Source organism: Kogia breviceps, chromosome 7 (assembly GCF_026419965.1).
Source record: "Kogia breviceps isolate mKogBre1 chromosome 7, mKogBre1 haplotype 1, whole genome shotgun sequence".
Taxonomy (NCBI): Eukaryota; Metazoa; Chordata; class Mammalia; order Artiodactyla; family Physeteridae; genus Kogia; species Kogia breviceps.
The window spans coordinates 36,233,617-36,259,316 of record NC_081316.1 but is presented as its reverse complement, the minus strand read 5'-3'; the positions used below and the strand labels follow the sequence as shown (position 1 = coordinate 36,259,316).

General features: G+C 36.6%; 1 protein-coding gene across 2 annotated transcripts in view; it reads left to right on the top strand.

Annotated features, from left to right (window-relative positions):
* The window catches only part of PRMT3 (protein arginine methyltransferase 3), a 140,955-nt gene extending 118,833 nt beyond the window's left edge, over positions 1–22,122 (top strand). Inside the window, exons 14-16 of one of the 2 annotated variants that reach the window (XM_059070158.2) lie at positions 998–1,048; positions 1,245–1,332; positions 20,285–22,122. In XM_059070158.2, the coding sequence (XP_058926141.1) occupies positions 998–1,048; positions 1,245–1,332; positions 20,285–20,394 (249 nt within the window). In that variant the 3' untranslated portion in view covers positions 20,395–22,122. Of the gene's footprint in view, positions 1–997; positions 1,049–1,244; positions 1,333–19,347; positions 19,687–20,284 lie in introns of those variants that run through there. The other variant, XM_059070159.2, reaches the window with a different exon arrangement.
* The last annotated feature ends 3,578 nt before the right edge of the window (positions 22,123–25,700 follow it).

Here is a 25,700-nt window from a genome sequence, read left to right as displayed (position 1 = left end):
GGATCAATAAAACTCCACGTTCTTAACAAAAGCAGGAAAGTATAGTAATTAGCTTTATAGTGATTTTTCAGTAATCAGTTGCCAGTTTTTAAGACTTTATAAGCTTTATTTAATGCCAGTTTTAAAACAGATTAAGTCAAGCCTGTCCCACTAATGAAAGAAAAAGGAATGGCATCATTTAAATTTTAAACAAAAATAAGTGAAAATTATTTGTTTGAACGTGTTAATTTCTTCTAGAGGCCTTTTGGAAACTGTTACAGTAAACCTGAGAGTTACTTTGGAGTTTCTTCTTTGGGTATTTGCCTACACATACGTTTAATTTGAATAGTCTTGTTTTCATTTTCAGGAAAAAAAATACGTAATATTTTAAAATTTCATTTATCTCATCACAGAAATAATCATAGTACTTTGCTTTAAAATTGGATGAACAAGATCAGAAGAAATTAAATGAGCTGGCTTCATATAAAAGAGTATGTTTTAGTTATTTATTGCTGTGTTAGCAAACCACTCCAAAACTTAGCACCTTGAAGTCAAAAATCATGTAGGTTTACTTGTCTGTGTTTCTGCGGTCTGGACTGGACTTACGTAATAGTTCTGCTCCTAGGGTTTTTCATGCTGCTTCAGTTGTGTGGAGGCTTGACTCACATGGCAGCATCTCAGTGGAAGAGTCTGGAAGGGCGAGGGGCTGCATGAGCCTCTCTCCATGTAGATTCTCACCTTTCAGTGGTCCACCACGGTCATTACTCTAATTTAACACATAGTGAGTATTTGATTAGCCTTGTTGCCCTTATTATTATGTTGTTTCTGTGGGGAAAAGCAAAATTATATTACTTTATTTTTACTAATATCATGTTTTCCAGGAAAAATAGTGACCTGCCATAAGTTTAAGAGTGTCTGATATTGGAAATGGTTTCTTATTTGCCATGGCTTAAGACTGTATAATCATTTGTTATGTAATTAGTTTAATAATTATTTATATTCCTTTGTTTTTAAACAGGCATTTGCTGGTTACTTCGATATATATTTTGAGAAGAATTGCCACAACAAGGTAGGTATCACAAGTTGTCTCATAAGAATTAATTATGTGAAATACATTTTATTTTATTTTTGTGCCCCAAGGTGTTTGATCATAAGCATTTTGCTGTTGTAAGCAGTTGGAGCTTGTATTTGATGTAGTAGATTAATGTACCATGATATTAAAAATCTTGTACTTCATCAGGTACTTTTGAACTCTACCAATGCAGGTCGTGTTCTCTACGGGCCCCCAGAGTACCAAAACACACTGGAAACAAACAGTATTCCTATTGGAAAAGCCATTTTCAGTTAAAGCAGGTAAGAAAGAAAAAGGGGGGGCTTCCCTGGTGGCGCAGTGGTTGAGAGTCCGCCTGCCGATGCAGGGGACGCGGGTTCGTGCCCCGGTCCGGGAAGATCCCACATGCCGCCGAGCGGCTGGGCCCGTGAGCCGTGGCCGCTGAGCCTGCGCGTCCGGAGCCTGTGCTCCGCGACAGGAGAGGCCACAACGGTGAGAGGCCCGCGTACCGGGAAAAAAAAAAAAAAAGAAAGAAAAAGGGGGAAAATGTCTTATCCATTCTGAAGTAAACAATATACAGTCATTCTACAATGGGCACTTTTAGAAAAAAGTGGGCACTTTTTCTATGCCCACTGTATTTGAAGCAATATGACATACTAAGATAAGTTGTTCTTAGAGCTTACCATGTACATAAATTTTAGGTGGCATATCATTTCATTAAAGAAGTAAGTTAAAGAAAACTTATTTAAATTTAATTTCTGCCAGTTAAAATATATGTGACATTATGTAGCTCATATTTTGAGTACCACAAAATCAGAAAATTTTTCTTCAAGCAATAGCTAATACGTATTAAGTAGCAAATATAAATAGAAGAAAATGTTCTCATTTCCCAAGTGACTAAAGAGAAATATCACCAGTAGGAGTAAAGTGTAAATTAAAGAGAATGTCATTCAGTAGTTATTTTATTCAACATATATTTTTATTTGTCTAGAATGCTCTCCACTGTGTCCACCTCCTCAAATCTTATATAGTGTTTGAAGACTGATCCAATTCTACATTCATCTCATTGATTGTTCACTTACACAAGCACCTGTAGTTTTTACATACCTACACATTTAACTCCAAAAGTTAGAATTTGATTATGGAATTTTTTTTAACTGCTTATTACATATAAGTCTTCTTGTCCCATCTTCACTGAAAGCCTTCTGACTGTAGGAAAACTGAATGTACAAAAGACTTCATTGTAAAGATATTCAACATCAAATTATTTGTGTCTCTCAAAAGCAACACTGAGCAAAAATTTGCAGAATGATTCCTACAATATATGATTTATATGAAGTTTAAAAACATGTAAAACAGCTAGCTGTATGTACACACACATAGTAAAAGTAAGAAGCAACACTTAAGAATGGTGACCACTGAATTCATGGTAGTGGTTCCCTTTAGGGAAGGATGGAAGTAGGATCAGGGAAGGCTACAAAGGGGGTTTAATGCCATGTATCTGAACTATTTCTTTTAAGAACTGAAGGAACTGTGGCAGAATGTTAAGATTTGACAAAGCTGAGTAGAGTTCATTAAATCATTCTCTTTGTGTTTAAAATATTTCATAAAATTCTAATGTGGTTTTGATTTCACTGTTGAGGCATAGAGGAATTTAGTAGATGCAAATAAACACCGTTAGAGTAAAGCAGCACATTGTCATTTTTTTCACTTTGAGGTTGCAGTGCTATGGAAATAAAACCTTGATGGCGTCATTTTCTCTTTCTCTAGAAAGCTTGAGCACAGCAAAACTGAAATGAAGCCAACACATCCTCATTTCTGTTTCTTTGTTTTGTTTTTTGTTTAGCTCTGGTATTTGGATTGATTTTGAGAAAATTGAAAATGCTGCTTTTTTTCCTCATTGTACCCATTTTGTTGTCTTAATGCTAAAATTCTAAAGGCAATAAGAATTCTTTCATGTTTTAATCTTGAGGGGGATTTAAGATAGCATTTGAATTTTCTCCTACCTAATTACAACAAAGTATTATTTGATGCCTAGTGAAATTTTGAAATCCTAAATATTCTTTACCCAGTAATCCTTAGAGTAATTGATTCAGCTTTTTCAGAATAATGTGAAGAAGGTATATGATTCTAATGTTGCCCTCTGGCACCATCTACATTCTCTATTTCTTTCATTGCCATTGTGTGTACTCATATTTAAATGGTAAGGCCAATAGGCTCCCCTAAAATAGCACAACCTGCGGAGAGTCTGAAAGGGAAATTTCATAGTAAGGAAAATGTGGTCATTCTCAGTTACAATAATTTTTTTTTTAACCCTGCTATAGTAAGCCTTTGGTGGTAGTACTGATGAACAGAAGCCAGAAGCTCTGGGGCAGAGTATTGGGGTACACACTAGTCAGAAAAAGAGCTCTGGAGATCTCCATAAGATACACCCTTGAGTTTTAGATGAGTGCTAAGATGTGTGTATGTGGGATGAAATGCCTGAGGTCAGGCAAAGCAGTTGGAGTAGTTGTGAACCAGATATTTCCCAGCATTTACACAGGGCTGTGGGGTATTCAAATTTCAGCAAGCTAGAGTGGGGCATCTTTCTGGACTCTATTCAGTGGAGATTCCAGAAGGACCATAGTAGTGGGAATAAACTATCCCTTGAGTAAAGGCAACTCTGGATGCTCCTTAACAAAGCTTAAAAACAAGTCTTAAGAGGAAAAACTGAACTGCATGTAACCTTAATAGCAACAAAGGAGAACAATAATATCAGATGTTCAACAACATAAAATTCAAAATGGCCAGCATTCAATCAGACATTGAATGCAGGAAAATACCAGTCAGTAGAAACAAACACAGAAATGATAGAATTAGCACACAAGCACGTTGAAACATATTATAACTACTTTTATATGAACATAGGAAAATGTGAGAAGATATTTACAATCCAAATAGGACTTCTAGAGATGGAAATTACAACATCTGAAGTGAAAATGTCATTTGATGGAGTTAACGGCAGGAAAGGTCAGAGAACGTAAAGATACAGCAATAAAATGTATCCAAAAAGAAGCACAGAGAGGGGGAAAAAGATTTTTTAAAAAAAACAATGGGGCTTCCCTGGTGGTGCAGTGGTTGAGAATCCGCCTGCTGATGCAGGGGACACGGGTTCCCCTGTCTGGGAGGATCCCACATGCCGCGGAGCGGCTGGGCCCATGAGCCGTGGCCGCTGAGCCTGTGCGTCCGGAGCCTGTGCTCCGCAACAGGAGAGGCCACAACAGTGAGAGGCCCGCGTACCGTAAAAAGAAAAAAAGAAATTAATTAGAAAGTGGAAATATATTGTAAAGTCCTTATACTTAGATGAAGCAATTTAATGGTGAACTGATGAATTACTTTAAATATGTACATTGTAAACCCCAGAGCAACAGCTAAAATTTTTTAAATTAAACCACAAAATATAGCTAATAAGCTAGTAGTGGAGATAAAATAGAATCCTAAAAGACTATTCAATTCAAGAGAAGATAGGAACATAAACAGATGGACAAATAGAAAACAAAAGGTATGATGGTAGACTTAAATTCAAACATATTGATAATTATATTAAATATGAATGGTCTGTACATCCAGACGATGGAATTTCATTCAGTGCTAAAAAGAAATGAGTTATGAGCCCGTGAAAAGACATGGAGGAATCTTAAACACATATTACTAAGTGAAAGAAGCCAGTCTGAAAAGGCTATATACACTGTGTGATGTGTGATAATGACATTCTAGAAAAAGCAGAACTATGGAGGTAATAAAAAGATCAGTGGTTGCCAGGGGCAGGGGATACAAATAAGCAGAACACAGAGGGTTTTAGGGCAATGAAGATACTCTTTATGTTATTATAATATGGATATATGTCATTTACATGTGTCCAAACTCATAGAATATGTAACACCAAGAGTGAACCCTAAGGTAAACTACAAAATTTTGGTGATTATGATATATCATCAATGTGGGTGCATCCTTGGTTTAAAAAAAAAAAAATAAGGTACCATTACAATGAGTGATGTTGATAGTTGGGGAGGCCGTGCATGTGTGGGGGCTGGGGGATATGGGAAGTCTCTGTACCTTCCTCTCAGTTTTATTGTAAACATAAACCTGCTTTAAAAAGTTAAGTCTTTTAAAAAATGTTAATAGTCTAAACATGCCAATTAAAAGGCAGAAATAAACAATAAAAGCAAGAACTAACTAAATGCTGTTTACGGGAAACACATTTAATATAAAGACAGTAATTCCGGTTCCCAGTGATGTAAGTGCATTCATCCCATCTGTCTCACTGAATGCAGCTTTAAGACCAGAATGCATGGAACAGCTGTTTGAGATCTCTGAAAAGTACATAATACCAGGTAAATTGGAGAAGATGACCAGAATTCGAAGTACCACTGAACTGGTGGTAAATTTGTGATTAGTTTTCCTTCAGTATCCCCTAGCCTGGACTCCATACAGCCTGAAACTCAGAAGAGGGCCTCAGCGCAGACAGGAAGAGCTCCCAAAGGAGCCCTCTGATTCTAGCTTGAGGAGTGGGGAAAGGGTCTCCTAATGCTTAGAGAGAGTGGGGGGAAATCCCCATTTTTCTTTTCTATGTTTCTTCTCTGTTCTCCCATATCACAGCCCCCAAGTAATCCTACAGTGGTGGCAGCAGTAACAGAGGCAGCAGTGGGGACCTGCAGACCCATAAGTAAATGAGTGGGTATGGATGTGTTCCAATTAAATTTTATTTACAAAATCAACAGCCAGACTCAAAAGCCTTCCATAAAACAAATCTCCAGGCACAGATTGCTTCATTGCAAATTCTCCCAACGACTTAAAGGGAGAAATAACACCAGTTCTACATAGTCTCTTCCAGAAAATAGCAGAGAGCTATGAGGGCAGTATTATCTTGATACCAAAAATTAGACAAAGGTAGTACAAGAAAATTAAACTGCAGACCAGTGTCCCTCATGAATACAGATATAGAAATCCTCAACAAAATAGTAGCAAATTGAATCCAGCATACATGTATAAGAAGAAAACACACCATGACCAAGTGGGTTTTATTCCAGGAATGCAATTTTAATTCCAGGAATTAAAATCTTGTAATGCAGTCCACCATGCTAACAGTCTAAAGAAGAAAAGCCACATGATCATATCAGTGGATGCAGAAAAAACATTTGACAAAATTCAATATTCATTCATGACAAGTACAGCAAACTAGAAATAAAAGAGAACTTCCTAAACCTGACAAAAGGCATCCATACAGTCTGTAGCTAGCATCATAGTGAATAGAGAAGGACTAAATGCTTTCTCCCTAAGTTTGAGATAAGGCAAGGATGTCCAGTCTCACCACTCCTACACTCTTATATTGGAAGTCTTAGCCAGTGCAGTAAGAAATGAAGAAGAATTAAAAGCCATTGGAAAGGAAGAAATAAAGCTGTTGTTATTTATAGATAATGTGTACATAGAAAATTCTAAGAAATCTGCCAAAAAAAACTACAGAACTAGTAAGTGAATTTAGTTTAGCAAGGTTGAAATTGACAGGCTGATTCTAAAATTTATACGCAAATGCAAAAGACCTAGAGTAGCCAAACAATTTTAAGAACCATATTGGAATTCTTATACTATGTGAATTCTAAACTTACTTAAAAATTACATTAACCCAGGCAGTATAATATTGGCATATAAAAAGTAAGTATATAGATTAATATAACAATAGGAAATCCAGAGTCTCAGTTTTGTATAGTCAATTAAATTTTTCCAAAGGGCCAATGTAAATTCAATGGGAAAAGGATAGTCTTTTCAAAAAATGGTGCTAGAATGACTGAATATTCATAAAGGAAAATAATGAATCTCAGTTCTTATCTGACACCAAATATATAAAACCAAATTTAAATGGATGATAGACCTAAATATAAAAGCTTGAATCTGTAAAACTTCTAGACGATAACATAAGAGAGAATCTTGAGACTTGAGGTAGGCAAAAGTTTATGAGATATTACTAAAACTCATTGAACTGCACATTTTACATGTTACAGTTTTATTATATATAAATTATGTCTTAATAAAGTTAATTTTTTAAAAACCCATACTGGACCGTCAGGATAAAATCCAGATTCCTTACCTTGGCCCTTTATAGTCTGACCATTTTTCATCATTTCCAACCCCACCCTGTCACAGCCCCACATAAGCCCATCATATGCTCCAGCTCTACTGCTCATTTTTTAGCTAACTTTCCTGTCTTTTCTTCCTTGCTTTTATCTAAGATATTCTTCTACCTAGGAAACTGTTTTTACCTCTTTCACTTGATGAATAATTCCACTTTTCCCTTTATGACCCAGCTTATTTCTGTAAATCTTTCCTCATTGTCCTTAGAAGGTTAACTGTTCTTTGTTCTCCCAGATCAATTCATGCATACATCTGTGTTAGAACATACCAGTGTGCTGTGGTAAAGGGTTCTAATAGAAGATGAGTTGTTTGCCTCTCCCACTTCTTTTTCTTTTTCTAAAAAAATAATTTATTTATTTTATATTTATTTTTGGCTGTGTTGGGTCTATGTTTCTGTGCCAGGGCTTTCTCCATTTGTGGCGAGCGAGGGCCACTCTTCATCGTGGTGCACGGGCCTCTCACTGTCGCGGCCTCTCCCCTTACGGAGCACAGGCTCCAGACGCGCAGTCTCAGCAGCTGTGGCTCACGGGCCTAGTTGCCCTGCAGCATGTGGGATCTTCCCAGACCGGGACACAAACCCGTGTCCCCTGCATTGGCAGGCGGATTCTTAACCACTACGCCACCAGGGAAGCCCTCTCACTTCTTTTTTATCTGATGTAGTATTTGGCATATTAGAAATATCCTGCTGAACGAATGAATAACAATAATAATAATAATAATAATAACAATAATACACGTTGTCATTGAAATTAATTTCCTATCATCTCTGTGGGTGACACATGCCAAGGGCATTTATCTAGCTGCTGTATTTGGGTGCCCCATTTTGTCAGCTCTGATGTTCTCAGAAGTTTTGGCATGGCTGAAGAGAGTTCTCTGTTGTTGAGTTAAAAAGTAGTTTTTGACTCTGTATAGCATGTAAATTTTTTAGATAAAATTAAGTAAAGCCAGGAGTCTAATCAGGACAATTTGCTGTGTATGTACTGCTTATTTTACTGTCCAGAAAGTAATATGACAAGATTTTTTTAACAAATAAAATATTGTATGCATAGCTGTACAGTTATTCTGCCGTGTGAGAGAGAGAGAGAGAGAGAGAGACAGAGAGAGAGAGAGAGAGAGAGTGTGTGTGTGTGTGTGTGTGTGTGTGTGTGTTAATATCTTCAGTAATGATAAATCTTTTTTTGGTAATGGTAAATCTACTGTTGGGGGTAGACTGGATTTTTGGAAAGCAAGAAAAGACAGTGTGAATAGGGAATTTCTCAGACTAAGAATTTTACATTTGGCCAAAAGCACAAGGGAACTATAAAATGATGAGCCTAGTTCGTTTTTGCTTCGTTTTGGGTTTTTGTTGTTATTGTTGTTGTTATTTTCACAGCCTAGTTCTAACAATAGTTCCAAAAGAAGTACTCTACAACATTTGAGAACTTCCTGAATTGTGGGAGTTAAGAGACCAGACTTCCAGGATGAACACTTTTAAAGGATTTAAAGAACACTTACTTTATTTATTTATTTTTTTAAAACATCTTTATTGGAGTATAACTGTTTTACAATAGTGAGAACACTTACTTTAAATTCAGGGTTTTTTTGTTTGCTTTCCTTTAAAAATAATGTACAATTTTATTGTAAAAACTTATGTGGCAGTATTTATTTTTAAAATTCAGATCTTTTTCTTGTGATTTGGCTTTGAAAAATATTATTAAAATCAGGCTGTTTAGTTCTCTTTCTCTGTATATTATTAGTAAGGTCTTATTATGTGCATCCATTTCTTTTTTTTTTACTTTTTAACTCTAAGCTTTAATAGTGATAATAATGATTTTTTATTTATCCCCCCTTGTGGGGAAATGAAATTTTGTTGCTCTGGAAGAAACTTAATTTTAAAAAACGACTAGGACAGAATTGAAATGAAATCAATTTTGTTCTTGATTGAACTGCACCGCTGCTTTGTGGTATACTAGTAGCCATCTGCCGATGATAAAAACAAAGTGATATAGCTCAGTTCCATAGAGAGTGTCCTTTTCAGCTCTCACCACAGTATATACACTTAACAGCATCACTCATTTTATATCTGTTTGACACTGATTAATTACTCTGATCTATTCTGGTATTATAGCCACTGCCTTGGCACTTTAGTCAAGCTTGAACAATTGAAGTGAGTGTAGCAGTGTGAACTATGTATTTATTACTGTGACCCTTCGTGCTATTTAATTAACTTAAATAAGTGCTGTTTGCACCCCCATTTTGAAATTAAGGTTATTACAGAAATAGTTATTTTACTGCTATTTCATTTTGACATTAAAATTACAGCATCAGCTTATAAGACAATGTTATAACTTTTTTAAAAAAATAAATTTATTTATTTATTTTTGGCTGCGTCGGGTCTTTGTTGCTGTGCGCGGGCTTTCTCTAGTTGCGGCGAGCAGGGGCTACTCTTTATTGGGGTGCACGGGCTTCTCATTGTGGTGACTTCTCTTGTTGCGAAGCACGGACTCTAGGCACGTGGGCTTCAGTAGTTGTGGCTCGCGGGCTCTAGAGCACAGGCTCAGTAGTTGTGGCACACGGGCTTAGTTGCTCCACGGCATGTGGGATCTTCCTGGACCAGGGATCAAACCTGTGTCCCCTGCACTGGCAGGCGGATTCCCAGCCACTGCACCACCAGGGAAGTCCCTTAATGTTATAACTTTTAAATTATTCAGATATTTTAATTTAATATTGGTGCTTAAAATTTTTTCTTTTGTGAAAATTTAACAAAATTATCCACTGCCAGTTCATCTTGAGTTGGGCTATATTTCAAATTAAGGGGTACATAGACCACTTAAATATATTCTTTAAACTTGAAATGCAGAATTAGATAACCTGCTTTATAGGCACCAGGGAACATTTCCATTTTGACCCTACACTAAGGATTGAATAGGACAGTTACAAACTAGCCAACTTAACATTTTTTTTAACATGTCTAAAGCAACTTAAAGAGCAGCAACCATTAGGGCACATGCACTAAAAAGAAATATTTGCAACAAAACCTCATATACATCAACAAGAAAATCACTAAAGGTAAATGCTCAGAGGATTTCTTTTTAGATGGTGGTTAAACATTTGAAATATTAATAATACCCATCACTACTGATAATCACTGAATTGCAAATCAAAGCAGATTCTGGTTGTTGTTTATCTAAACAACAAAGATGTTTTTGTCATTTTCTTTCATTCTTTTTCTGTTGTTGCTTGGTTTCTAATAACGCCCAATATTGATGAAGATGGCAGGAATGTAAAACTGGAACACACTTTATGCCTTTTTTTAAAAAGTATTCCACTTCTCATAATCCATCCTAAGGAATCGAGTGAAAGTTTACTTTTTAAAAAAATCTTTGTTATTCTAAGAAGTGAAAGTAATGTAATTTGCTTTTCTTTAAAGTATCTTGCTTTATAGAATTTTTTCGTTTTTGTATAAACAATCTTCAACCTTTTCCTTTTGGTTTCTGACTTTGGTTCCATACTAAAAAATGTTGTATTACTATATTTACACATTTCTCTTGACTCCTTTCCTAAGTGAGTTAAAATGCCCCGCTTACCATGTACTGAATCTCCATAATGGATCTTTTGGTTTCTCTACTATATTCTATTTATCTATGAATTTATTCCTAAGCCACCACATTTTAAAAACAGCTTTATTTTATATCTACATACAGTAAAAATTCACACATTTTAGGGCTTCCCTGGTGGCGCAGTGGTTAAGAATCTGCCTGACAATGCAGGGGACACGGGTTCGAGGCCTGGTGCAGGAAGATCCCACATGCCACGGAGCAACTAAGCCCGTGCCCCCCAACTACTGAGCCCGTGCTCTAGAGCCCGTGAGCCACAACTACTGAAGCCCACGCACCTAGAGCCTGTGCTCTGCAACAAGAGAAGCCGCCTTAATGAGAAGCCCATGCACCGCAATGAAGAGTAGCCCCTTCTCACCACAACTAAAGAAAGCCCACGTGGCAACGAAGACCCAATGCAGCGACCCCCCAAAAAAGTCCTTCTTCTAGAACTTGCAATCTCTTACAAAAAAAAAAAATTCACACATTTTAATTGTACAGTTTAATGAATTTTGACAAATGTATACCCCACCCTAGTTAAGACATAGAATATTTATATCACTCTAAAGAGTTTCCTTGTTGATCCCCTCTGCAGGCAGTCATCCTCACTAGAGTTGGTCATCCCCAGCTTCAATTTCCAGACCAGGAGAACCACTGATCTGCTCTCTATCACTGTGTGTTAGTATTACTAATAGTTAAGGCATTAGTGTTCTTTTAGAATTTTATATCAAAGTTACTATACAGAATATACTCCAGTTTCTTTGCTTTTAGCATATTTTAAAAATTCATCTGTGTATCAGTAGTTTGTTCCTTTTTATTGCCAAGTAGTATTCCTTTTTATGGACTTACTATAATTTACATATGCATCCACTTGCTGACAGACTTTTGGATTGTTTTCAGTTAGGTGCCATTATGGATAAAATGGCTATGGACATTCATGTAAAAGTTTTTGTGTGGGCATATGTTTTCATTTCTCCTGGGCAGATACCTAGGAGTGGGATTATTGGGTCTTATGGTAAATACATATTTAACTTTATAAGAAACTGGCATACTTTTTCACAGTGACTGTGCTTATTCAACATTCCTACCACTGTTGAGGGTTCATTTGTTCCACATCTTTGTCAGCACTTATATAAAAGGGCAGTCATTTTAATTTAAGTCATTCTGTCACATGTATATGTAGTGACAGCTGTGTTTTTAATTTGCGTTTGCCTTATGACTAATAATGTTGAGCATCTTATATGTTTATTGGTCATTTGTACATCTTTTTTTTGGTGAGGTTTCTTTTAAAATATTTTGCTCAATTTTTGATTGGGTTGTCATCTTACTGAGTTGCAAGGATCTTTATATATATGCATACAAGTTCTTTGTCAGATGTGTGTGGTGCTAATATTTTTATTTCAATTCCTAGTTTGTCTTTTCATTTTCTTAAGGTCTTTTGAAGTCTGTTCTTTTGTGTCCTAATTAAGAAATTGCTATCGTAACATCAGTTTTTCCTATATGGTTCCTCTAAAAATTTTATAATTTTGTCAGTACATCTAGGCCTATAATCTATTTCATGTTGATTTTAAGAATAATAGTTCGGGCGCTTCCCTGGTGGCACAGTGGTTGAGAGTCCGCCTGCCAATGCAGGGGACACGGGTTCGTGCCCCGGTCCGGGAAGATCCCACATGCCGCGGAGCGGCTGGGCCCGTGAGCCATGGCCGCTGAGCCTGCGCGTCCGCAGCCTGTGCTTCGCAACGGGAGAGTATCCTGACTCTTTTGTCAAAAATCAATTGACCATATATGCGTAAGTCTATTTCTGAGCTTTATTTGTTCCATTAATCTGTGTCTTTTCTTATGCCAGTAAAACACCATCTTTGTAAGATGATATAAGTCCTACTTTATTCTTTTTCAAAATTATTCTCACTATTCTAGATCCCTTAAATTCCGTATAAATTTAAAAATCAACTTATTAATTTCTGGCAAAAAAAAAATCCTGCTAGGATTTTGATAGGGATTGTGTTTTTTTGTTTGTTTGTTTTTTTATAAATATATTTATTTATTTGTTTTATTTTTGGCCGTGTTGGGTCTTCATTGCTACGCACAGGCTTTCTCTAGTTGTGGTGAGCAGGGGCTACTCTTCCTTGTGGTGCGTGGGTTTCTCATCATGGTATCTTCTCTTGTTGCAGAGCACGGGCTCCAGGCACACAGGCTTCAGTAGTTGCAGCACGTGGGCTCAGTAGTTGTGGCTCACGGGCTGTAGAGCACAGGCTCAGCAGTTGTGGTGCATGGGCTTAGTTGCTCCACGGCATGTGGGATCTTCCCTGACCAGGACTCGAACCCGTGTCCCCTGCACTGGCAGGCGGATTCTCAACCACTGCGCCACCAGGGAAGCCCCAGGGATTGTGTTGAATCCATAGATTGCTCTGGGGAGAACTGACATCTTAACAGTACTGAGTCTCATCCACAAGCAAAATGTATCTCCCCATTTACTTAGATCATCTTTAGCAGTGTTTCATAGTTTGATGTAACTAAATGTTACATATATGTTGTTATATTTATCTCAAGTATTCCATGCTTTTTCAGTGCTATTGTAAATGCTATTGTGGTTTTTTATTACAATTTCTAATTCTTCATTGCTCACATGTAAAAATGCAATTAATTTTTTGTATTGATCTTATGTCCTAAGATTGCTAATCCTTCTTTCAGTTCTAGTAGCTTTTTTTTTTTTGAATATTGCTTAAGGATTTTCTGTTTGTTAAGACCATATGGTCTGCAAATAAAGACTGTTTTACTTTTTTTCCCCCAGTCTATATATTTTTTTCTTCCCCCACATCTTAATGCTTGACTAGGACATCCAAGAGAATACTAATTAGAGGTGGTCAGAATGAGCATCCTTACCTCAGTCCCAATCTTAGGAAGAAAGCATTCAGTCTTTCACCACTAATAATGATGTTATCTGTAGTTTCTCATAGATTTTCTTTATCGGGTTGAAGAAGATTCCTTCTATTCCTAGCTTGCTGAAAGTTGTTAGAAATTAATTTTGTCACAATTTTACTCCAATTAAAAAAAGAAATTAATTTTGTCAGATGCTTTTTCTACATTTACGTTGAGACAATCATGATTTTTCTCTTTTGTTCAGAGGATTTTTTAAATTTCTTATGCAGCAGGTTCTTATTAGTTATCTATTTTATACATATCAGTGTATGTTCAAAGGATTTTTGAATCTTTTTTTATAAGGGATATTTTACCTGTAGTTTTCTTCTAATAAATTTATCTTCTTTTACACTAATATGTATAAAATGGATAACTAATAAGAACCTGCTGTATAAAAAAATAAATAAAATTTTAAAATTCAAAACAAAAAAAGTTAGTATCAGGATAATGCTGCCCTCAAAAGATGAGTTATGGAGTATTCCCTCCTCTATTTTTTGTACATTTGGTATTACTTGTCCTTAAATATTTGATAGAATTCCCCAACGAAGACCTTTGGGTCTGTCTTCTTTGTTTTCTAATATAAGCATTTCAAGTTATCAATTTTTCCTCTAGGCACTGTTTAAGCTATTGGCCACCTGTTTTTATATGTTGTGTTTCATAATCATTCAAATCGAAATGCTATCTAATTTTCTTTTTGATTTTTTTTTTTTTGACTTTTTTTTTTTTTTTTTGCGGTATGCGGGCCTCTCACTGTTGCGGCCTCTCCCGCTGCGGAGCACAGGCTCCGGACGCGCAGGCCCAGCGGCCATGGCTCACGGGCTTAGTTGCTCCGCGGCATGTGGGATCCTCCCGGACCAGGGCACGAACCCGCGCCCCCTGCATCGGCAGGCGGACCCTCAACCACTGCGCCACCAGGGAAGCCCTTCTTTTTGATTTTTATTTTGATTTATGGAATATTTAGAAGTTATTTAATTTCTAAATATTTTGGGATTTTTCAAGTATCTTTCTGTTACTGATTTTTAATTTCATTCAGTTTTGGTCAGAGAACATATTCTATATGATGTCTATATGTTTAAATGTATTAAGAGTTGTTTTATGAACCAGTATATGATCCATCTTGGTTCTATAGATGTCAGCCAGGTCACCTTGGTTAATAATGTTCAAGACTTCCATATTCTTTCTGATTTTCTGTCTAGTTGTTATTATTATCAACAAAGGAGAGGCGAACTTTGCAATGATGATTGTGGATATGTCTGTTTCTTCTTATGGTTCTGTCAGGTTTGCATCATGTATTTTAAAGTTCTGTAATTATGCACACAAAAGTTTATGATGTCTCATTTATGAATTGAACAACTTATCAATTCAAAATGTCTTTGTTTATCTCTGGTTATTTTTTTTTCCTTTAGTCAACTTTGTGTGAAAGTAATATCGCCATTCCAGCCTCTTTTTTTTTTTTTTTTTTTTTTGCGGTATGCGGGCCTCTCACTGTTGTGGCCTCTCCCGTTGTGGAGCACAGGCTCCGGATGCGCAGGCTCAGCGGCCATGGCTCACGGGCCCAGCCGCTACACGGCATGTGGGATCCTCCCGGACGGGGGCACAAACCCGTATTCCCTGCATCGGCAGGCGGACTCTCAACCACTGCGCCACCAGGGAAGCCCCCAGCCTCTTTTTGATTAATGTTTATGTGGACTATCCCTCTTCTTCCTATTACTTTAACCTGTGACTTTATATTTTATTATTTCATTTTATCTCCTCCCTTGACTAATTAGCTATACTCTTGGGTTTGTTTCTATAATGGTTGCTCTAGAGTTTCTAACATGCCCCTTAAAACAATACTCTTCTGTTTACCCCCTCTGATCCTTTGTGATATTTTTATAAAAGCATTTCACTTCCCCAAATGTTTTAAACCCCACAATACAGTGTTACTATTTTTGCTTTAAACAGTCAATTATCTATTAAATAAATTTTAAAAAGGAAAAAAGTCTTATATTTACCATGTACTTACTATTTTCTAGCACTGTTTATTCCTTCGTGTAGATCCAGGTTTCTTTTTGGTGTCATTTTCCTGCTGTCTGAAGAACTTCCTTTAACATTTCTTGTAGTGCAGGCCTCCTGGAAAAGAATTTCCTGCTTTTGTTTCTTTGAAAAAATAATTTTTTTCTTATTTTTCGTTTATTAAGGATCTTTGCTGGATATCAGATTTTTAACAGATTTTCTTTCATCACTTCAAAGATGTGTCCAGCTGATGAAAATTTTGAGATCACTCTTTTCTATCTCCCCTTATATGTAATATGTCTTTTTTTCTCTGAATATTTTACAGATTATTCTTTTTATCACTGGTTTTCAGGAAGTTAAGGTGTGCCTTGATGTGTTTTTGTTATTGTAACTTTTTTTTTCCTGCTTATAGGCCTCAATTTGCAGCTCTTTAAAAATCTAGACATTTTAAAATGGATGTCAAACACTGGAAGCATTATTTTGCTGAATGTTTGGATTTTGGTTACTTTCTTTTAAAAAGTATGTGAAGTTTGCTTTGGCAGGCAATTAATTTATTTAAAGATTGCCTTGATATTTACAAAAAATGTTTTTAAGCTTTGTTATAGAGCAGTGGTGTGGCCTTTACTCTTTGGGTGGTGTAATGCTAAAGCGTAATCTGGTGTCTCTAGTGAATCATCATAAGTGTTCAACAGGTTCCTTCTATTCTGGCTGCTTGGAACTCAGACCTCCCAGCCTGTGTGAGCTCTGGGAATTGTTCAGCTAATTGCTTCCGAGGAGTTGTTCTTGGCTCAAAATCATGAAATTTTACAATACACATACAGATATCAGTATTTGCTTAAAGTCTCTCTCTCTCTCTCTCTTTTTTTTTTTTTTTTTTTTTTTTTTTTTGTGGTATGCGGGCCTCTCACTGCTGTGGCTTTTCCCCTTGCGGAGCACAGGCTCCAGACGTGCAGGCTCAGCAGCCATGGCTCACGGGCCCAGCCGCTCCGCGGCATGTGGGATTTTCCCGGACCGGGGCACGAACCCGTGTCCCCTGCATCAGCAGGCGGACTGTCAACCACTGCGCCACCAGGGAAGCCCTGGTTAAAGTCTCAAGAGGACTCAATGAAGATTCATGGAACTCTTTCCCTGAAAATAACATTTGAAATTAATTGTATCTCTTTTTTCCCTGTAATAGTAGTACATCTGTGTTCTTAATTTGTTTTATGTCATATTGCATTGTGTAGAACATTCAAGAATAATGTTAAATAATGTAGTGATAGTGGTATTTTTGCTGTGTTCTCACTTTAATCTAAATGCTGCTGTGTTTGCTTTTTATCATATTTGCTCTCAGGTTTTGATAAATATTCTCTCAATAAAGAAAGTTACTCTTCTTATGTAGATAAGAGAGTTTTTCTCTGACTAGATGAAGTTTATTAGTAAAGGCCCATTTATCATTATGTGGTAATTTGAGCATGTGTATGGCCTAAAATCCTGCAGTTTCCATCCTAGAGAAACTCTTGTCTTATGGACACAACAGACATATATAACATTAATTATAGCAGCATTATTTGTAATAAAAAACTGGAAATAATTTAATGGAAGAACAAATAAATAGTCTATTAATACAGGATACATCTCTGTGAAGTGGAACTATTTTGAATAGGTAATGGTAACAAGAAATTAGAATCATGATTACCACTGGAGGTTGGAGAAGAGATGTGATTGGAGGGACATAATACGGGGTTTCAGTGGTTTATGTAAGATTCCAGCCTGATGTTGGGTCTGTGGAGATCATTATTTTTATATCTCAAGTATACATTATCTGTCTTGTCATACATAGGAACTACTGTAGAGAAGCAACTAAAGTAATTTACACTAAGACACATTGCTTATAAATAGAAAGGAATTAACAAGCCACTAATTTGTAAAATTCAACGCTTGTTAACTTGTGTTGATAATTCAGTAACAGTAATTTAAACCTAATAACCAAGTTGGTAATTACTCTTTTCTGTCATATACTTATAAAACCAATAGCAGTTTATGGTAGAGCAGATACTCATTTCCAATTTTAGTATCAGTAAATGATAAGTTCAGGGTATGACTGTTGGTATAAAATAACAATTTTTAAATGTTGGTAAAAAATAGAAACAAGAAAATATTGCCTACATATTCAAAAATGGAAAATCTCATAGATTTGTTGAAGATACTTATGACTTCTTCCCTAGGTTAATGTGTTAATGGTCAAGAAAACGTGTATTAGAGCTTATGAAAGTTATAGAATAAAAATTATTATATAAAATTTAATATTAGTAAAATTTTTATAAAGTGGCTAAATGTTTTTACAAATAATGTCATAGAGTAGTAAAATTTTGACTGTCTCATGTCCATTAAAGTGTATTAAAACTATAATAATCAATTTTCAGGTAGAGATAGGGAGGTACTAGAATGTAGTTGAAGAACATGGGCTCAGGCTTCCCTGGTGGCGCAGTGGTTGAGAGTCCGCCTGCCGATGCAGGGGACACGGGTTCATGCCCCGGTCCGGGAAGATCCCACATGCTGCAGAGCGGCTAGGCCTGTGAGCCATGGCTGCTGATCCTGCGCGTCTGGAGCCTGTGCTCCGCAATGGGAGAGGTCACAGCAGTGAGAGTCAAAAAAAGAATATGGGCTCTGGAATCAAACTGCCCTGCTTAAATTAACATCCTGGTTCTTCCCTAACTGGCAGTATGACCTTGGGCAAATTGCTTAGCCTTCCTGAACCTTGTTTCTCATCTGTAAAGTGAGGGAAACGTACTTAACCTCACAGAGATATTTTGTTATCATTGAGATAAATCACATAAAGGCTTTAGAAGAGGGCTAGCACAAAATAAGTGTTAAATAAATATTAGCAATTATTATTGTCTAATAATTAAACTGAACTTTCTACAAAGTTTGTAGAACTACCTCACAGGTAATCTTTGTCAGGCTATTGATGAGCTTGGTGTGTGATGTAGTTTTGTTTCATTTTCTTAGTAATGTACAGTAATAGGTCAGATACAGAAGCCAAAGAAAGCCAGATGTACGGATTAACATGACACCTACACATAAGATCACTGTTAGGTTACATAGACTGCATCTTGGGCCACATTATTTTTTCCATTACTCTAATTCCTTAATTTTGTATTAAACTATATAAGCCTTGCCTTTTTTACAGGCTGTGTAGAATGTATCGGTAATGGAATCTTTATACTCTGAAGTATAGCTATGAGGTGGTTATGTTGTGTTTTACTGTGTTATTTCAGTACCATATTGAAAAGCATTCAGATTCTTTAGCCCTTAATGTGGGGGATTTGATTTGCAGGGTTTTTTAAAATAAGATATTGATTCAGTATTTTGATAGTTTTATATAGATTCCACAATCATTTTATATGGAGCCTCACTGTATCCATCCAGATTTTCAAAGCTATACCTGATAGTATTTGCTGTGATTTTACTGTTATTAAAGCAAGGAATGGTGATCAGTTAACAGCTTAACAATCTCGTTTTTATTTTTAAATGGCTGTTGGTAAATAAATGAAAAAAAAATGAGAAGTATCTATAATCAGAAAAGCACATAGATATAATTCCATTTTGGAGTAAAACAAAATTTGGAGCATACAGGATAAGATTTTTGGGTTTATTTTTGTTTTTATATTTTTGCAGTACGTGGGCCTCTCACTGTTGTGGCCTCTCCTGTTGCGGAGCACAGGCTCCGGACGTGCAAGATCAGCGGCCATGGTTCACGGGCCTAGCCGCTCTAAGGCATGTGGGATATTCCCGGACCAGGGCACGAACCCATGGCCTCTGCATTGGCAGGCAGGCTCTCAACCACTGCGCCGCCAGGGAAGCCCCAGGATAAGTTTTTAGGGAGTCATTCTTTGCCTTGTATTTTTTGTGTTCACTCTTTTACCTGTGTAAGCTCTGTTTTACATTTACGGTGTGAGTACCTTAGAGGCCAACAGCCTTGTCACATGCCTCTATAAAATACACATTTAAGTTTTCGCAGCTGTAATTTTCATTTCCCCAAAATGCCATTCACCAAGGGATCTCTATACACGTTTTCTCTTCCTTAAAAGCTGCTCCATGTACACTCGTTAAGGTAACCTTGACTTTAGTCCTCAGATAATTCATCCATTAATTCTTGTGAAACTTTGCCTTTTACTGCTTTCCGACCATCCCCAGTCCTTACCTCCAGCACACTTTAGACACATACCTGTTGTATAATTGTTAATGTAGCTATTTCTCTTCACCCCTGACCATGAACTCTTTGAGGGCAGGGGCCATGTCTTATTTTTTTTTTTTATGCCCAGGACACACCATAAGGGCTCATATTGAGGAGTCCAGTAACACAGCCCCCAACCCTGCAGTGACCACTGTAGTTTTGCTTACTCTTTCACAAGCATTTGACACTTGTGCTGGGTAAGTTAGATCTGTTTTGTTCAAAAATTAAACGTAAAATTGCCCTAAAAAATTTTAAGTTAAAAAAAATTAGTGAAACATTTCACAACAAAAAAAGAGCAATACTAGATCTACTGTGTTACTTTTCTGCTACACTGTGTTCCTTGAATTCTGAAACACACTTTTTGCCTTTCTTCTATAGGTGAAGCCTTGCAAGGAAAGATCACAGTGCACAAGAATAAGAAAGATCCACGGTCTCTCATTGTGACCCTCACATTGGATAATTCAACTCACACTTATGGTCTCCAGTGAAAAGGCCACAAAACACCACTACTTTGCAGTTTCTATTGTAGGGGAGGGGTGGATAGGGAGGGGAGGGAGGGTTTTATGTGAGCACATGGATGATGGGTCCTTTCCTGAGCTTCCTCAGTAGGAGAGAAGCATGGCAGGAATCTGATGATGCAGCTAAGGAGGGCACTGCCTAATCCTGGTGATCCACCGCCATAATCACATTCTTGGAAGTCTGGTCAGTGAGATTTAACCAAATGTAACCCCAACATTGAGTTTACCTGTATTGAAAGTCATTTAAATTGGCCTAAATTTGGAACAGAGATAGTCTTTTGTTGTTTTTAATAAGTTTCTTACTATAAATTTTAAACACTGGTAATTGATTAGTTATTTGGATGTTTTATTAAACTAGTAACTGTATACAAGGTATTACATATTTTATTGCAGATTTCCTTTCTGAGGAGTAGTTTTAATTGTATTTGCTAGAATATCAGGATATAATACATTAAAAGAGCAGGCATAAGGGACTAAAATATGGAAACGAGACCACACAAATTGTATTTGAAGACAGCTTAGTTGATTGCCACATAATTCTGTTCTCATTTTTTAGCTTCTTCTCTCTTTACAAATATTCTTGAGTCATATAGTTTTCTAGTATTGCCCAGGAAATCTAGTTTCAATACATTTATCCTAGGTTTCACAAAAGTTTATAAAGATTGGGATAAATATGTTCTTATTTAGTAATACTTTTCTCAAACTAGATTTATGTGCAAAGTTAAACATGTAACTGTTAATGTACTTATATCACTCTATACAATTGTGTCATTTACAATTATTGACTCAGTTTGAAACGCAGAACAGAAAACATTCAATTAAATGTATACAACAACCATTAGCATTATAAAGTGACATTTCAATATATTAAAGCCTTTTATAAAATCAGAAGCATTTAAAACAAGTCTTGACAAAGGAATCATTTTTAAGATAACGGAAATTTTAAGAAGTGGGTCACATGCTTCTTTTCAGTTCACCAGCTGGTTCTTTTTCAAAACAAAACACACATAAGGCAGCATAGTTTAGTGTTGAGAAGCATGAGCTCTGGAGCCAGTTCAGGCCTTGGCTGCAGCTCTTACTTCCTGTGTAATCTTAGATTCCTTAACCTCTCTCCCCCTCCATGAATGTTGCCAATTCATAAACTGATACATTTCAACTGTTGATACTTAGATCAGTGCCTGGCACATAGAAAACAGTCCGTACATGCTAGGTGATATTAATTATCATCATCATACAGACAGGGACCCCTTCCAAAGAATATATGGCATCAACACTAGATCAGTTTGTGAATTGTCAACCTCATCAAATACTACACTAGTATGTGTGGGGGAAGATTACAACAGAAATTAATATTTAATGTAGCAAAAACTGTATGAAAAAGAAATTGTCTTTTGGTCTTTATTAGAAAACTGGACTTCTAGCAATGGGAAGAATAACCCCTTCAAATGATGATATTTCAGATCTTAGTCTAAGTCTTCCTTCATAAGCATGATTTCTCTTTTCACTGGGCTAAACTAGTCAGCTTGTTTTCACCATGATTTGAATTTAGACCATTACTGGAAATGTGTAGTGCTGATAACATAGCACAAAGTACTTTAAATTTTTGTCTGGAATGGCTTCATGTACAAATTTGAGTAGGGTGGGATGATAAAACAAAAATAAGCCCGTAAGATTTGCCATTAAATTTTTAAAGTAACGAAAATTTACTTTTTTCTTTTGTTTTTCTTTTTTATATGTGCATAACAGACACTTTCTACTATTTAAAAGAGTGCTTCTCAAAAATGATTTCTTATTAGAACTCTTGTTTGAGTTTCAGGGGATTTTCACCCAGTGGCTCTTCTGATTTTCTTCTGTTGGTTATAAGTAGTCCAACCATAGTTAGTGGATCTCTTCTTTTCAGTTAGCCTTTCCAGGCTGGAACATTCTAATTTGTGTAACTAAACATCTTATGAGATGTCAGAGTACAAATATTAACTCTTTGATTAGAATTTCAGCCATAAACTGTTGTGGAAAGTAAGTACTTTATAGCCCTTTACAGTGATAAATGCAGTTTTCTTTCATGCTGTGGCAGATGGGCATTTATGGTTAGCAGTTTGCTCTGTCCCGAGGATCTTATTCCCATTAAGAAAATACATTTTTCTCCTATTTTCCTTTGTGAAAACTAACATTATAATTTTGTAATGTGTGGGGTTCATCCAAAGACGATTAGTCATCTCTGTTTAGTAGAGCAGTATTTTCTAAAAAGAGCATTTTGAAAGGAATGTCCAAGAAAACAACTGAGAATGTACAGTGGCTGCACAGTGAAGGTGGTTAATACATAGCCTTAACTGCTAGGAATGCACTTTAGAATGAATCAGAGAGCTGTCAGATAACTTTGAAATAATTTCTGGGGAAGAGGGTAAGGCTCCACAGAGTTATTTGCTTTCTTATCACTTAGTCTAGATTAACAGTCTGGTTCACCTGTGTCTCTCAGTATTCTACCTGTCACTTCTTTTGTTTTAAAGATTTGTTTATTATTTATTTATTTTACTTATTTCGGCTGCGTCAGGTCTTAGTTGTGGCACGCGGGATCTTATTTGAGGCGTGCCGGATCTTTCGTTGCGGCACATGAGCTCTTTGTTGCAGTGTGCGGGCTTCTCTGTAGTTGTGACAAGAGGGTTTTCTCTTCTCTAGTTGTGGCACACAGACTCCAGGGCGTGTGAGCTCTGTAGTCGTGGTGCGCGGGGTTCAGAGAGCATGGGCTGTGTAGTTTGCAGCACACAGGCTATCTAGTTGAGGTGCGCAAGCTCGGTAGTTGTGGCATGCGGGCTCAGTTGCCCTGCGGCATGTGGGATCTTAGTTCGCTGACCAGGGGTCTAACCCGCCTCCCCTGCATTGTAAGGCTGATTCTTTACCACTGGACCACCAAGGAAGTCCCTACCTCTATCACTCCTTAAATATAAAATATTGTTATATATAGTTATATATATAACTATATATATAAATAACTATATATAGTTATATATAAATATAAATAATATATATTAATATAAATATATAAATAACTATATAAAATATATATTTTATATATATTATGTATATATATTATATTTTATTTATCTATAAATAACTATATATAGTTATATATATGAATATTATATATAGTTATATAAATAACTATATATATAGTTATTTTCATTTAAAAATGTTATTTCTATGTGTGAGTTTATTATTCAGTGAATTAATCCAGGACTATAAATGTTTCTCAGTTTTAATTTCTAATATAATAACTAGCAGTAGATGTAATCCACATAAACAAAAGCTCTCTGGGGTCCTTAATAATTTTTAAGAATGTAAGACTCTTCTGTTTTTTTCTGATTTGACCCACCGCACCCTGCCCCCATCTGTTCTCAATACATCAGCTGAAGTAATTCTCTCAAGACGTAAATCAGATTGTTATTCCTTTACTTGAAACACTCCCAAGAAGCTTCTCATCTCCCTCAGAATAAAAGCATAAGTCCTTACATTCACCTGCAGAGCCCTACACAGCCTCACATACTATCACTTACTTCTCTGAAGCATTCCCTACTGCTCCCACACGGACCCACCTCCAGCCACGCTGACCTTGCCCTCCTTCCTCACCCTCGTTCCTCACGCCGGAAGGCACACTTCTGGCTGAGACTCTTCCTTCTGCCTAAAAAGTTCTTCTCCTCAGTTGATCCCCTGACTTATTCCCTTGTCTCCTTCAGGTCTGGCCTCAAAAGTCAGTTTCTCAACGAGACTTCTCTGGCCAGCCAATTTAAAGTTGTACAACCTACACTCATGCTCCCAATCCCCTCCCCCTCTTTTATTTTTCTCAAAGCTCTTATTGCTATCTAATATACTATTTTACCAATTTATCTTTTTTATTTTCTATCTCCCTCCACTAGAATGTAAGCTCCAGGAGGACAGGGATTTTTGTCCATTTTATTAACTGCTGTATTGTGCCTTGGCACATAGTAGGACCTCAATAATTACCTGTTGGATTAAAAAATGAATGCAGGTAATTCCCTGGTGGTCCAGTGGTTAAGACTCGGTGCTTTCACTGCCGAGGCCCAGGTTCATTTCCTGGTCAGGGAACAAAGATCCCGTGAGCCACACGGCCAAGAAAAAAAGAAGAATGCAGCATTTACTGGCCAATCATCTAGACTGGTGGTTTGCTACAATTAACCAATGATACAATGCTGGTTTATCCTAATTAATTATTATCTATGAATTGTTTTTGCCTTTCTGAGTTAGGAAACTTCTTGCATATCAGTTGTACATATTTAAATGTTTCTGTTTTTTCACCCACCCTGATGTTTTAAAATTTCAGAGCCTAAGACTATCATATGGTTTTGAGCCCACAGAAGAACCCTGGGTTTGCATATGGATGAGTCATTTAGTTGACATATACACATTTACATAGTTTTTAATTGACTTGCATGTTCATCCTTTGCAAAAAGTACATAATTTTGTATATTTCAGAATTGGCAAAGACTAGTTCTGCTGTTTGGTAAGTGTGTGGAAACAGTGTGCATAGATATAGTTTAAACTTCTTTTAAAAGATCAAATTATTTCTAAAACAATGCTGTTTTCCTTATTTGTGAATTAGTAGATACGGAAACAAGGACAAAATTATGAGTGACTCAAAATCTCTTCAACGCATGGCTACATAAACTAATAACATTCATAATAGGAATATTTTGGTTAATGAGAAATGTTGACCATAAATTTTCAAAATCTTAAGAGTTTTATAACAATAGTGACAGCAAGGATTTTTTTAAGTCATGTTATTGTCTCCATCTCTATCCTAAAGGATGTTGAAAGAACAAAACGTCTTGTGTGGTTTAAGCAGTGCCTTTGGAATGTTTTCTGAAAGCAAACACATTTTTCCCCCTCGGTGACTGGAGCAGAGACCACATGAACGTGAATGTGGCCGCAGGGTCATTCTTTCATTAGTGTGTGTGTGTCTCCAATGACCCTCCTGCTGGGAGCCCTAATAGGATTTCTTCCCCTTACACCTTTGTGTGCCCTGGTTTCTCACACTATTCTATGGTGTTTGGTTTAATGAGGCAACTCCTGTGATTGGGGGTGGGGGGAGCCTTTTTCCTTAAATAGATACAAGGATAGCTGAGGGAATTCAAAATTATGTTCTGTGTTTCTTACCATTATATATATGTGACCCAGCATTTGATGACAGGCCTGAGTATGCTGAACCAGGAAGATCACAATAGTCACTTAATCTCAGATCTCAGCCATGGCTGGGCAGGTTGCAT